At 36.7% G+C, this 12,524-nt stretch overlaps 2 protein-coding genes across 8 annotated transcripts in view; one reads left to right on the forward strand and one right to left on the reverse strand.

Annotated features, from left to right (window-relative positions):
- The window catches only part of sar1aa (secretion associated, Ras related GTPase 1Aa), a 29,100-nt gene that overhangs the window by 7,410 nt on the left and 9,166 nt on the right, over positions 1 to 12,524 (forward strand). For 4 of the 7 annotated variants that reach the window (XR_009815860.2, XR_009815864.2, XR_009815863.2 and 1 more), the window contains exons 5-8: positions 1,407 to 1,510; positions 1,582 to 1,713; positions 1,783 to 1,970; positions 3,520 to 5,404. Coding sequence is in view for 1 of the 7 variants with exons in the window: in XM_072914136.1 (XP_072770237.1) it covers positions 1,407 to 1,510; positions 1,582 to 1,713; positions 1,783 to 1,899 (353 nt within the window). In the remaining 6 variants the exon portion in view is untranslated. Of the gene's footprint in view, positions 1 to 1,406; positions 1,511 to 1,581; positions 1,714 to 1,782; positions 2,138 to 3,517; positions 5,405 to 12,524 lie in introns of those variants that run through there. The other 3 variants (XR_012050719.1, XR_012050720.1, XM_072914136.1) reach the window with 3 other exon arrangements.
- Positions 5,531 to 12,524, reverse strand: part of LOC133610373 (testican-2-like) — a 62,166-nt gene continuing 55,172 nt past the window's right edge. Inside the window, exons 8-10 of the mRNA XM_061966567.2 lie at positions 10,292 to 10,354; positions 10,087 to 10,224; positions 5,531 to 6,197 (exon numbers count right to left, since the gene is read on the reverse strand). Of these exons, the coding sequence (XP_061822551.2) occupies positions 6,046 to 6,197; positions 10,087 to 10,224; positions 10,292 to 10,354 (353 nt within the window). The 3' untranslated portion in view covers positions 5,531 to 6,045. The remainder of the gene's footprint in view (positions 6,198 to 10,086; positions 10,225 to 10,291; positions 10,355 to 12,524) is intronic.

Raw genomic sequence — 12,524 nt, forward strand, 5'->3', positions numbered from 1 at the left:
GTTGTTTGGATTAGGTCATATATAAAATATATATTATTAACCTTAGTTACTCATGTTGTCTTACAAGATGGCAGAAAACTTGCAGCAATTATACTGTCAGCTATATAAAATTAAGTTGGAGGAACGAACCCGAGGGGTCAGATTCCTTGTCAACTTGGTTGTAGTTTGGACTATTCTGAGTCTGTATTTCAATTAGAGATGTCCGATAATGGCTTTTTTGCCGATATCCGATATTCCGATATTCTCCAACTCTTAATTACCGATTCCAATATCAACCGATACCGATATATACAGTCATGGAATTAACACATTATTGTGCCTAATTTTGTTGTGATGCCCCGCTGGATGCATTAAACAATGTAACAAGGTTTTCCAAAATAAATCAACTCAAGTTATGGGAAAAAAATGCCAACATGGGACTGTATCCCTTGCAGACTGTATTGATATATATTGATATATAATGTAGGAATCAGAATATTAATAACAGAAAGAAACAACCCTTTTGTGTGAATGAGTGTAAATGGGGGAGGGAGGTTTTTTTGGGTTGGTGCACTAATTGTAAGTGTATCTTGTGTTGTTTATGTTGATTTAATAAAAAAAAATTAAAACAAATAAAAAGATACCGATATTTTCCGATATTACATTTTAAAGCATTTATCGGCCGATATTATCGGACATCTCTAAGTATAATATTTAGATTTTGATAATATTGAATTTGAAAAGATATGCAATTGCATGCAGTACATGATTTTTAATGTCAAAAGGAAAAGAACAAATATATTTAGTAAGAAAAGATTAAGCATTTTATTAACGCATATTATTTCCAGGCTTTCGCGGGCCACATAAAATAATGTGGCGGGCCAGATTTGGCCCCCGGGCCTTGAGTTTGACACCTGTGATTTAGAGTCTACATAATAACAAGGTTTTCCAAAATAAATCAACTCATGTTATGGAAAAAAATACCAACATGGCACTGCCATATTTATTATTGAAGACACAAAGTGCATTATTTTTTTTTTAACATGCCTCAAAACAGCAGCTTGGAATTTGGGACGGTGAGGTGGGCGGGGTTGGGGTAGCGGGGTTCGGGGTTAGCGGGGTGTGTATATTGTAGCGTTCCGGAAGAGTTAGTGCTGCAAGGGTTTCTGGGTATTAGTACTGTTGTGTTTATGTTGTGTTACGGTGCGGATGTTCTCCCGAAATGTGTTTGTCATTCTTGTTTGGTGTGGGTTCACGGTGTGGCGCATATTTGTAACAGTGTTAAAGTTGTTTATACGGCCACCCTCAGTGTGACCTGTATGGCTGTTGACCAAGTATCTTAGGTGTAGGTGGTACCTGGTGAAACTTTTTTCGAGAACCACTGGCCGAGGGTAATTGATAGAAAAATAAAATGTCTGTCTTATCAGCTCGACGATTGTGGAGGAACTACCTGCCCGCCGTGAACGCGGTGGTCTTCATAGTGGACTGCGCCGACCACAGCAGGCTAGACGAGTCCAAGACAGAGCTGGATGTGAGTTTGACGCTAGTATAGCGCTAACAACACAAAAGTGACGCTAACACTGTATCGTGCTGGTCGGCGAGGCCCTGCTGGCAGACGACACTATCGCCAACCTGCCCGTGATGGTGCTGGGTAATAAAATCGATCGTCCGGAGGCCATCGGCGAAGCCTGCATGCGAAGAGTTTTCACACTGGACGGAAAAGTCACCGGAAAGGTGAGCCGTTTTCAAGAGGACGACTTTGAGCGTCGACCGTGTTGTTAACGGAACATGTCATCCCAACAGGGAAATGTGAAAATTAAGGAGTGCAACGTGCGACCATTAGAGGTGTTCATGTGCAGCGTGTTGAAGAAACAAGGCTACGGCGATGGATTCAGGTGGTTGTCGCAGTACATGGACTGATGACTCAGCAGTTCTTGGACTATTTGCAACAATACACTTCATCACGATTCAAACATTTAAAAAAAAAAAAGGTGAGTTTTTTCTGCAAAACACCTGACACAACATTAGTTACACAATCTAATGGAAATGTTCTGATACAACAGAAAAATTAGAAATAATTGTCATAATTTTTTTCTCCAGAACAAAAAAATATTCAAATAAAATACATATATATAGAAAATATATATATATTTTGTTGTTGTTAAAATAAAACCATAGTATGTCGCTTGTCAAAGCATTGTGGAGAGGGGTGTGGCCTGCGGGCCTGCAGCGAGGCGGGATGTGCCAGGACCAGCCTCGAAGTCAGCGACAGGTGCTTACATGGCCCACCTGGGCCTTGTTATCTAATCACCTGTCGCTCTGTATAAACTGCAGCCAGGAGGAGAGACGGGGTGGGAGCCGGAGGGAGAGCACGAGCCAGAGCGAGAGCGGAAGAAGAGAACTGCTGAAAAGCAACCCAGAGAATTGATACGCAAGATAAAACTGTATTTTAAACCATGAAACGGGCTCGCCTGGAGATGCTTGGTGGTCAGGAGGACCCACTGGAAGGCAGATTCCACAATTTGCAAATCCCTCCGGCTCCCACCCCGTCTCTCCTCCTGGCTGCTGCTTATACAGAGCGACAGGTGATTAGATAACAAGGCCCAGGTGGGCCATCTACGCACCTGTCGCTGACTTCGAGGCCGGTCCTGGCACACCCCGCCTCGCTGCAGGCCCGCAGGCCACGCCCCCCTCCACAGCATGTATCTTCAATTTCGATATTTTTTATAGTTTATCGCTTCACAAAAATGGGGGGCAAAATTCAGATAAAAAATATAATTTTTCTTTTGTATTATGTCGTTGATAGCGATAGAAATAAAAAATAGCATGTCATTAAACTATGTATCTCCAAATTAAGCTTTTTTTTTTTTTTTTTTTTTTAAAAACCCGGAAAAAAACTGATTAAAAACTAGAATGTATTATTTTGTTGAACAGCGATAGAAAAAAACATTTTAAAAAGTAATTTTCCAACAAAACCATTTATCCCCACATTCTGGGACTTTAAAAATGTGTTTTTTTAATTCCAAAACAAAAAAAACAATTGAAGAAATAAAATAGATTTTTTATACATTAAAAAAAACACTAAAAAATATAAATAAAAATGCTATTTGTTTTAGTTTTGTATTGCAAACAACTCTAAAATTCCCACACTTTTTTTGGAGAGTGGCTATAATTAAAAATAAAAAAATACATGTCCATGTAAACCATACATATACAATAAATAATTATTAGAAAAATGTTTGTGTTTTGGATTTAAATAAAACGTGTAAACTTGGGGGAAATACATGTTTTTTGTTGAACAGCGTCAGTAAAATAAAAAATGTTTATACTTTTTATTTTTCTCTGATAATTGCACAGGATGGGAACCATGTTAGTTAATAGTGTAAACATTTATATTTATGAAAAACCTAAATGGGTTACATTATGTCTTAAATAAAGTAGCAGTATTATTTAGGAATAAGAATTGAAATGTCTTATGAAGTACTTTATGATGATCTTATAAGATACAATGAAATATCCACATGCATGCTTTGTTTACAGGGTGGAATCTGCTCGATATGACCAATAATATATGCAAGGATTTTGCCAAAGAAAAACTTTACAGGGTTTGTTGGGAGTTATTTTGCATGTAGGCTTAATAAATGCATGTAAAATGAATGGAAATGTATGCACAGCTGACTGTGTTTGTGCAAATATACTGCACTTAAACAAAACAGCAGGTCAGAGGTGCATGCTGTGTTCAAATGTTTTCATGAAAATAGTTTTTTTTTTTAGTTTGGTGAATTCTAAAGTAATGCCCAAAATCTTGCATCAGCATTGTTCTTTGTTTGAGCACGATAAAGAAGTCAGCAACATTTTGACGAGCATTGAACTATGAATTAAACTCAGAAAAAGTTGATGTAGACTCTAAATCACATGTGTCAAACTCAAGGCCCGGGGGCCAAATCTGGCCCGCCACATTATTTTATGTGGCCCGCGAAAGCCTGGAAATAATATGCGTTAATAAAATGCTTAATCTTTTCTTACTAAATATATTTGTTCTTTTCCTTTTGACATTAAAAATCATGTACTGCATGCAATTGCATATCTTTTCAAATTTAATATTATCAAAATCTAAATATTATATTTAGAGATGTCCGATAATATCGGCCGATAAATGCTTTAAAATGTAATATCAGAAAATATCGGTATCTTTTTATTTTTTTTAATTTTTTTTAATAAAAATCAACATAAACAACACAAGATACACTTACAATTAGTGCACCAACCCAAAAAAACCTCCCTCACCCATTTACACTCATTCACACAAAAGGGTTTTTTCTTTCTGTTATTATTATTCTGGTTCCTACATTATATATCAATATATATCAATACAGTCTGCAAGGGATACAGTCCCATGTTGGCATTTTTTTCCATAGAGTTGATTTATTTTGGAAAACCTTGTTACATTGTTTAATGCATCCAGCGGGGCATCACAACAAAATTAGGCCTAATAATGTGTTAATTCCACGACTGTATATATCGGTATCGGTTGATATCGAAATCGGTAATTAAGAGTTGGACAATATCGGAATATCGGATATCGGCAAAAAAGCCATTATCAAACATCTCTAATTATATTATCATGTATTCAAAAAATATTTTTTGTTAAAATAAAGATAAATATCGTACTTAAATATCTGCTTGACTTATGATTTCAAAACAATTTATCAATCAAATTGTAGACTGTAAAATTGACAATAGATTTTACGGTTAAATTCCGTTTTTTACCGTAAAATCAACTTTGGATACTGTTTTTTTCCATATACAGTAAGACACTAAAACATTAAAAAAAAAACAAAAAAAAACATTAAAACAACAAGATTTTAAGGTAAAAAAAAAACTAAAACTGGCAGCTCTGTTTGAATTTTACCGCTAAAAACAGTGGTATTGTTTCTCCATTCCATTCCATTTATTCAATTTTTTTATATGCTGTAAAAAAAAATCCACTGCTTTTACTGTAAAATTCTGGAGACTGAGCTGCCAGTTTTTAAAGTAAAATTTAAAATATTTTTTTTTATAGCTTATGTAAAAAAATATATTGTTAATGTATTATATATATATATACATGTGTGGAGGGGATGTTGTCAGCGCTGCCTGCAGGAGCAAATGTCACCGCCTCTGTCCATGGTGCTGAGGATAGAGCACCATCAGACAGGGGCGTGGCAGTGCTGATGGCGAGACACAGCTGGCAGTAAGCGGCCGGGAGCAGGAGGAGAGAGAGGATACGGACGTGGCTGGAAAGTCATGTTCTACTGGAGAGAAAACTTTTGTAAAACAATTGATCATTAAAACCTTGTTAAACCTGCACGCTTGGCTCCTGTGCTGGGAAGCGACTTCCACAACATGTATATTCATATATTACTCATTGTTACAAGCGGCCCTCTGATGGCAACCATACCTGCGATGTGGCCCTCAATGAAAACGAGTTTGACACCCCTGATCTACATCAACTTTTTGTGTGTTTCTACATTGTGTAGAGTGTTTAAAATTAAAGGGGATAACGAGAGGCTTTGCTGCCTTTTTGAAATGTTTTTTTTATTAGTAAAGTGCTGAGCCGAGAAGGTACATTCTTAACTTCACTAGAACATGCAACATCACAAGTAGCACAGATGGAGATATGGGCGGCCATGTTCTTGTAGAAGGAAAACAACAAACGCTGACTTCAAGTACGACGCACACAACTTCAAGTAATGCTGCTCAAATACACGATATCTTCCCCCCGCCGACACTAGAGGGCAGCGACGAGCCACTTCTACTTTATAAGATCGGTCGCATCGTTTCAACTGTGCCTTAAGCTGAATAAGGATGTTAAAATAGCCGCTACGAGTGTTTGTCCGAAAAAGGGATGGTGTAGCGTTCTGTGGCGTGACGAAAAAGAAAAGAAGAAAGAATGAAGCAGAGGAAGAGAAACTACTTGTCACCTCGTCGTCGGACCACCGCCATACGAGCTGGATTTCACCATCTTTGAATCCCTGAATGAGGTCAGAGGCTGCGACTGGGATCTCAGGTTAGGATCCCACGGCTCTACCAGATGTAACCTCCATCATCAGCCTCCTCCTCCTCTTCCTCCTCCTCCTCCTCTTCCGCCTCATCACCATGGTCCCCCGCCTCCTTCTCATCGTCGTCCTCCCAGCCCACCCCGCTCCCAAAGTCGCCGGAGTTTCCCAACACTTCATCTGAGAAGGAGAGAGACAAAGACATGTTTCTGTTTCAAGTCCTGTTGTTTGGCAACATTATTCACACAAAAAAGATTGATTCAATTATCGAATGTTTTGATTCAACTTTTAACATCAAGAGCCATTCAAAAAATGTATTAGTTTGTGCATTCAGAATGTATTTAAACCAATGACGTAACCTTTTTAACATTTTAAAGATGCTACTAAATGCACTGTATTTTGAAAAATTGGACCAAATTGTTGAATAAATATATTTTTTAAACTTTTTGATTGTGTTGAGTATTTTTTACAGTTTACTCTTTCAATTAATTTCAAGATGTTTTGTATTCATTACTTTTAATCATTCTGTTCATCCTTTTTTATATCAGTTGTGTGTGTTAAATTTTATGGAAATTCAAATGAGTCGTATAAATGTATATATCGTCTATATGGGTTCATGAATGTATTGTATTTTTGAAGGCTTGTAAGGATTTATGATAATTTTGCACATCCACATTAATTTGAATATTAATGCAGTCATTTATTTACTTAGTCAACATTTTTCAATTAAAAAAAGGATAAAATATATATAATAAAATAAATGTTTAGATTCTACCAAAGTATTCAAGACCAATTGAATTGCATTTTGATTTAAAATTGAATTTATTTCATTAAAATGGAAAATAATTTGTCAAAATACACTGCACAGGTATATATGTGTGTGTGTTTTTAAATAATAATTTTATCCCTTAACATTTAGGATTTATTTAATCATTTTATTAAAAAAATTGTATTCTTTAAATTTTATGAAACTTTAAATGACTAATTTATAGCTGTCTATTGTATTTATATATATTTATTAGTTTACTATATAGGAATCCACAAACATTTAAATACCGTATTTTCCGGATGATAAGGAGCACTTAAAATCCTTTTTTCCCCTCAAAACTCAACAGTGCACCTTTTAACCCGGTGCGCCTAATGTACGGAATAATTCTGGTTTTGCTGACCAACTTCGAAGCAATTTTATTTGGTACATGGTGTAATGATAAGTGTGACCAGTAGATGGCAGTCAAACATAAGAGATACATATAGACTGCACTATAATGGCAATATGACTCAAGTAAACAACACCAACATTTTATATGTTCCATTGAAAATATAGAACATTACACACGGCGCTCAAAAATCCATCAAAATGTTTTAGTACGACTTTGGTAAGCTATGAAGCCGCTCCACTTGATGGATTGTACTGTGCTTCAACATAAAGAGTATTATTATGGTGTGTCTATAAGGTAAGACATATTTGGAGTTTTGTTTCGCAATATTATGCAAAAGCAACTTTTCTTACCTTCCGGTACCTGCTGATCTGTATTTGGGATCTGCATAAATCCTGAAAAATTGTGCGTGTCCGCCTTTGTAGTCCGTGTAGTTATCGCTGTACTCAATAAGCTTTTTTTTCTCTATCTTGTTATGGTACATTCATCCTCCGCTGTTGCCATTTCTAATATAAAGGAGTGTAAAGTTATTATATCTGTCAGTAAACTCGCCATGAAAGCACTAAAACATACCGGTGTAGTGAGTTTACATTATTCACCCAAGGAACTTTAGTTATTAGAGAGTTTTGGTGTGGACGTTTTTTCACGGGACACATTTCCGGTGTTGTTTCCGGATGAGGAGATGCTGCTCCGTTATTGATTTAAGTAAAGTCTGAACGTCATTTAATCAGTTAACTCCATCTTTTGACACTTCTTCCACTCCCGTCCTTGCACGCTACACCGCTACAACAAAGATGACGGGGAGAAGACGCCGTCGAAGGTGAGCCACGTAAATAAGACCGCCCACAAAACGGCGCATCCGGAAGCGACTGTCAGAAAGCGTCTTGAAGATGATCTGTAAAACATCATCTATGCAACATTTTGACCAAAGAACCACCATTACATGTTATGTAGACCACAAGGATGTGTTTGCAATTTACAACAAATAATAATAATAGGACTCCTTTAATCGGCCCTTATATATGAAAAAAGATCGAAAATAGACCATTCATCGGCAGTGCGCCTTATATACCCTATGGTACGGAAAATACGGTATTATGAAGCTTATCGCTTTTTGACGGCGTTCAGGTGGGATGAATGCAACCGGAGTGTTCACATTGAGAACGCATCGCATTTATATCCGATTTATTTCCACATACGGGATTGCACTGTTCACACTGACACTATTCTATTCTATTCTATTCCTATTCTATAAGCAAATCCGATACAGGTGGCATATGGGCAAACAAATCAAAATTGACTTGGAGTATGAACAATGCTTCTGAAGTCGTCATTTGTTTGTACTTATCACATTCTTAATAAATCAATCTGGATTTGACCCCCTTAAATGGAAGGGGGTCAAGCAAAGTGGTGACTTTCGAGAAATGCTAGTTTCCTTCCCTGACAGTGACGACATTGACATAAATTCCATCTGTTTATCTCCCATGTAACTATGCTTTTATTTTTTTACTAGCTTGCTCAAAGAGGGGCGTATTTTATAAGTGTTGTACTAGTGATAAAGATCTTTTTAGAAGATCTGAAGGGGGAATTGTCGGAGGCAGATATTTACATATATCCAAATTTAAGTGTTACTTCTTTTCATAATCATATTACAAAACAGCTAGTGTTTTTCTTCCAATTGTGGTCTTTTGGTTGTCTGCAAATACTGTGTGCTTAACCTTGAGTGAGGAATGTAAGAAAGAGAGATACTCCTTTCTCTTATCTAGCCTTATGTCCAGGTGCGGAGGACAATGGGCATGTGTTTTGGGCTGGAGGGACATGACTGTGAGGGTGGGAGGGAGAGAGACTTAAGAGGGGAGAGCGTTTTTCAAGGGGGGGCAGACCATCTTGGGGGCGCGATTGAATGTTCTATGCTGGACTGGTCTCAATGTATTTACAAAGCTTTGCAAATATATTACAAAATACCTATTCTGTCTCTGGTGGTTTTTCTACTCAGCTTTAAGTGTCGTAAAGAGCTTGGGAGCGAACAGCGACTTGAATTCCCTGGGAGGAACAACTGGTCCGAACGCAACAATTCAAATCTAACTATTAAGAGGCTAAATAAGAATATTACGTCAACACAGAAATGCAAAATATCAATCCAGAGCTAATGCAGATGGGACAGTCAAAGGGCTATGTCATCAAATTGTCATAGTTTTTGTTTATCGCATTATTAGTTCATCCTTTGAAACTAGAGTCAAACTGGATCGAGCTACAAATGTAGCAATGAGGAGCCCGAAGAACTGTTATTTTTTATTTTAAAATACATTCAATTTGAAAATTAAATACAGATTTGGCAGTGAAAAGGATAGCACTTAGTTTATCATTTGCTTTTGGTTATTGCGTTCTTAATGGATTCCTGAAAACCAGAGTGAATCTGAATCTAAATACAAGTCGAACCATCAAGAGCCTCATTGATTGTTGTATATTACATTTCCCTTTCAGTTTTTGTTGACCTTTTAGTCCTAAAGATGCTCCCTCTACACCAGGGGTGTCCAAGGTGTGGCCCGGGTGCCAATTGCGGCTTATGTAGACCACAAGGAAGTGTTTTACATTTAGAAAAAAAATAAAATAATATGACTCCTTTAATGCGCCCTATAATCCGGAGCGCCTTATATATGAAAAAAGATCGAAAATAGACCATTCATCGGCGGTGCGCCTTATAATCCGGTTCGCCCTATGGTCCGGAAAGTACGGTATTCACTTTATCTATTTTTTTACTCATGTTGGCAATAACATTTTCGAAATAAAATATATAATACGTTATTTTAGAGATTATTCTGAATGTATTCTGGCTCAAGGGACCAATTTATTGAATATATTTATGTATTTATTAATTTAATGTATAATTTAGCGGTCTGTGCTGCACTTACCACAGTCTGGCTTGCCGTGGATCCTGGTGGCCGTCACCTCGCCGCCATGGTGGTCTACGCACCAGCACTCTCCGACACTTTGGTCGCACTGCAGCTTCCTGTAGTAGCCGTCCTCGTCGCAGCTGGGAATGTACATCCCTTCACACGCACACGCACGCATAAGTGGTCAGGGACCATAATTATTGATAAATACTAACATGTTTACCATGTTTCCTTTTGGACACGTCCTGCATTTGGATCCTCTCCAGCTCAGCCAGGCAGGGCGGCTCTGTGACCAGCAAATGCAACATTCCAAAATGAAAAAAAGATGCCAAATTTAATGGCGAAAAAAACATTTGCTACGCATTTAACCACTTACTACTTGAAATAATGGGACTAAAAATGACCACAGTGTAGCCAGGAATGCTTCTTATCATGCAACACCTAGTGGTGAAGTATCTGACATCCACTGTAATGATACCAAGTACAATAGCGTATGTAGTCGATACTACTATGATTACATCGATATTTTTAATCGTCACAAATTATTTTTTCCTTTTTTTTAAATTCATATTATGTTTATAAACTAATTGGACACATGAGAACTTTGAATATGACCAATGTATGATCCTGTAACTACTTGGTATCTAAATTTGTGGTATCATCCAAAACTAATGTAAAGCATCCAAACAACAGAAGAATAAGTGATTATTACATTTTAACAGAAGTGTAGATAGAACATGTTAAAATGGAAAATAAGCAGATATTAACAGTAAATGAATAAGTGGATTAATAATTCATTTTTACAGCTTGTCCTTAAAACCTCTAAAGGCCTTAGTGGCCACATGTGTGGACAGCACCTTTTAGCTCTTATTTCCAAAATTGTGTACACTACTGAATTGGGGTCTTATGGCCACTTATGTAGACACTTATACTGCCATCTGGTGGTGTCAGAAGAGTATAACACACAATGGAATTTGGAAAAAAAAAAAGTGTAAAAATAAGATTTAGCATGTCACTAAACATGAAGTACACGTTTGTGTACTTATGGACTAAGTACATCATATAAAAAGATGATTCTTAGTTTTTATTCTGATTAGGGTCCAAAAAACCCAAATAACAAAGAGAAATTAAAAAAGCATGTAAAAAAAACAGCTTGGGCCTTAAGAGGTTAATTAATAATTTGGACAAAATAATAGAATGATAAATGACACAATATGTTACTGCATACGTCAGCAGACTAATTAGGAGCCTTTGTTTGTTTACTTACTACTAACAGACGAGTTGTCTAGTATGTTTTACTATTTTATTTAAGGACAAAATTGCAATAAGAAACATATGTTTAATGTACCCTATGATTTTTCGGTAAAATAAAGCTAATAATGACATTTTTTTTGTGGTACCCTTTATTTAGAAAAGTATCAAAATACATTTACCGGTATATTGATATCGGGACCACCCTACTTCGTACCACAGCACGTTTCACAGCGGAGGAAAAGGCACTACCTCTTCCTCCGCCCCACCCTTACCTCCTTCCTCCTCCTTCTCTCTCTCCTTTCTTCAGCTGCTCCTTTGCCGATGACACAAAGTGGATTTTACTTTTTTAACTGTTTATTATTGTAGCAATATGGTTGTTGAAAATCAGATTTTGTGTGTGATTTCTGATCATTTGTAAGGGCGCCTAATTGTGTGTGTTGACAGAGCAGTACACACTGCAAAAACTGAAATCTAAGTAAGATTAAATATCTCAAATAAGGGTGATATTTGCTTATTTTCTGTCTGATAAGATAGTTCTTCTCACTAAGCAGATTTTATGTTAGAGTGTTTTACTTGTTTTAAGGGTTTTGGTCCTAAATGATCTCAGTAAGATATTACAGCTTGTTGCTGAAATTTGATGACCTATATTGAGTAAAACATGCTTGAAACTAGAATATCAACTGTTGCAAAGCTGTGTCATTAACACTCACAAGTATAAAACTACTTTTTTAAAGTAATCATTTCTTATTTCAAGCATGAAAAAAAAAAATCATGACTTTGACACAATTGTGTCTCATAATTAAAACGGATGACAGCCAAATGGACTTTGCGGTTTTATTTTCAATGAAACAATAGAAAATACGTACCGTACTCAAAAAGTAGTACTGTTGGCACAGTAGAGTAAACTGACAGTTAATATTTAAACATTTAACATGTGACATTTCTAGCAATTTTGAACAGAAAATAGTTCATGCACATTCAGATTAATTCTTCAAAATTACAATTAAAAAGAGCACGCACTTGGCGCGATGATGTCATGTTATCGATGGAAAAATGCATTTTTAGACCATATGATTTGCCTGAGCGGCTGAGAGACCCCGAGAGTAACAAGCGGTTGCCTTGTTGCCTTTCCGTTAAGAACAATAAATTAGCTTTTAGTATAAGTTTGCTGGTTTCAAGAAATGTAACGGCGAGCGCATATC

This window comes from Nerophis lumbriciformis, linkage group LG11, assembly GCF_033978685.3.
Source record: "Nerophis lumbriciformis linkage group LG11, RoL_Nlum_v2.1, whole genome shotgun sequence".
NCBI classification, from domain to species: domain Eukaryota; kingdom Metazoa; phylum Chordata; class Actinopteri; order Syngnathiformes; family Syngnathidae; genus Nerophis; species Nerophis lumbriciformis.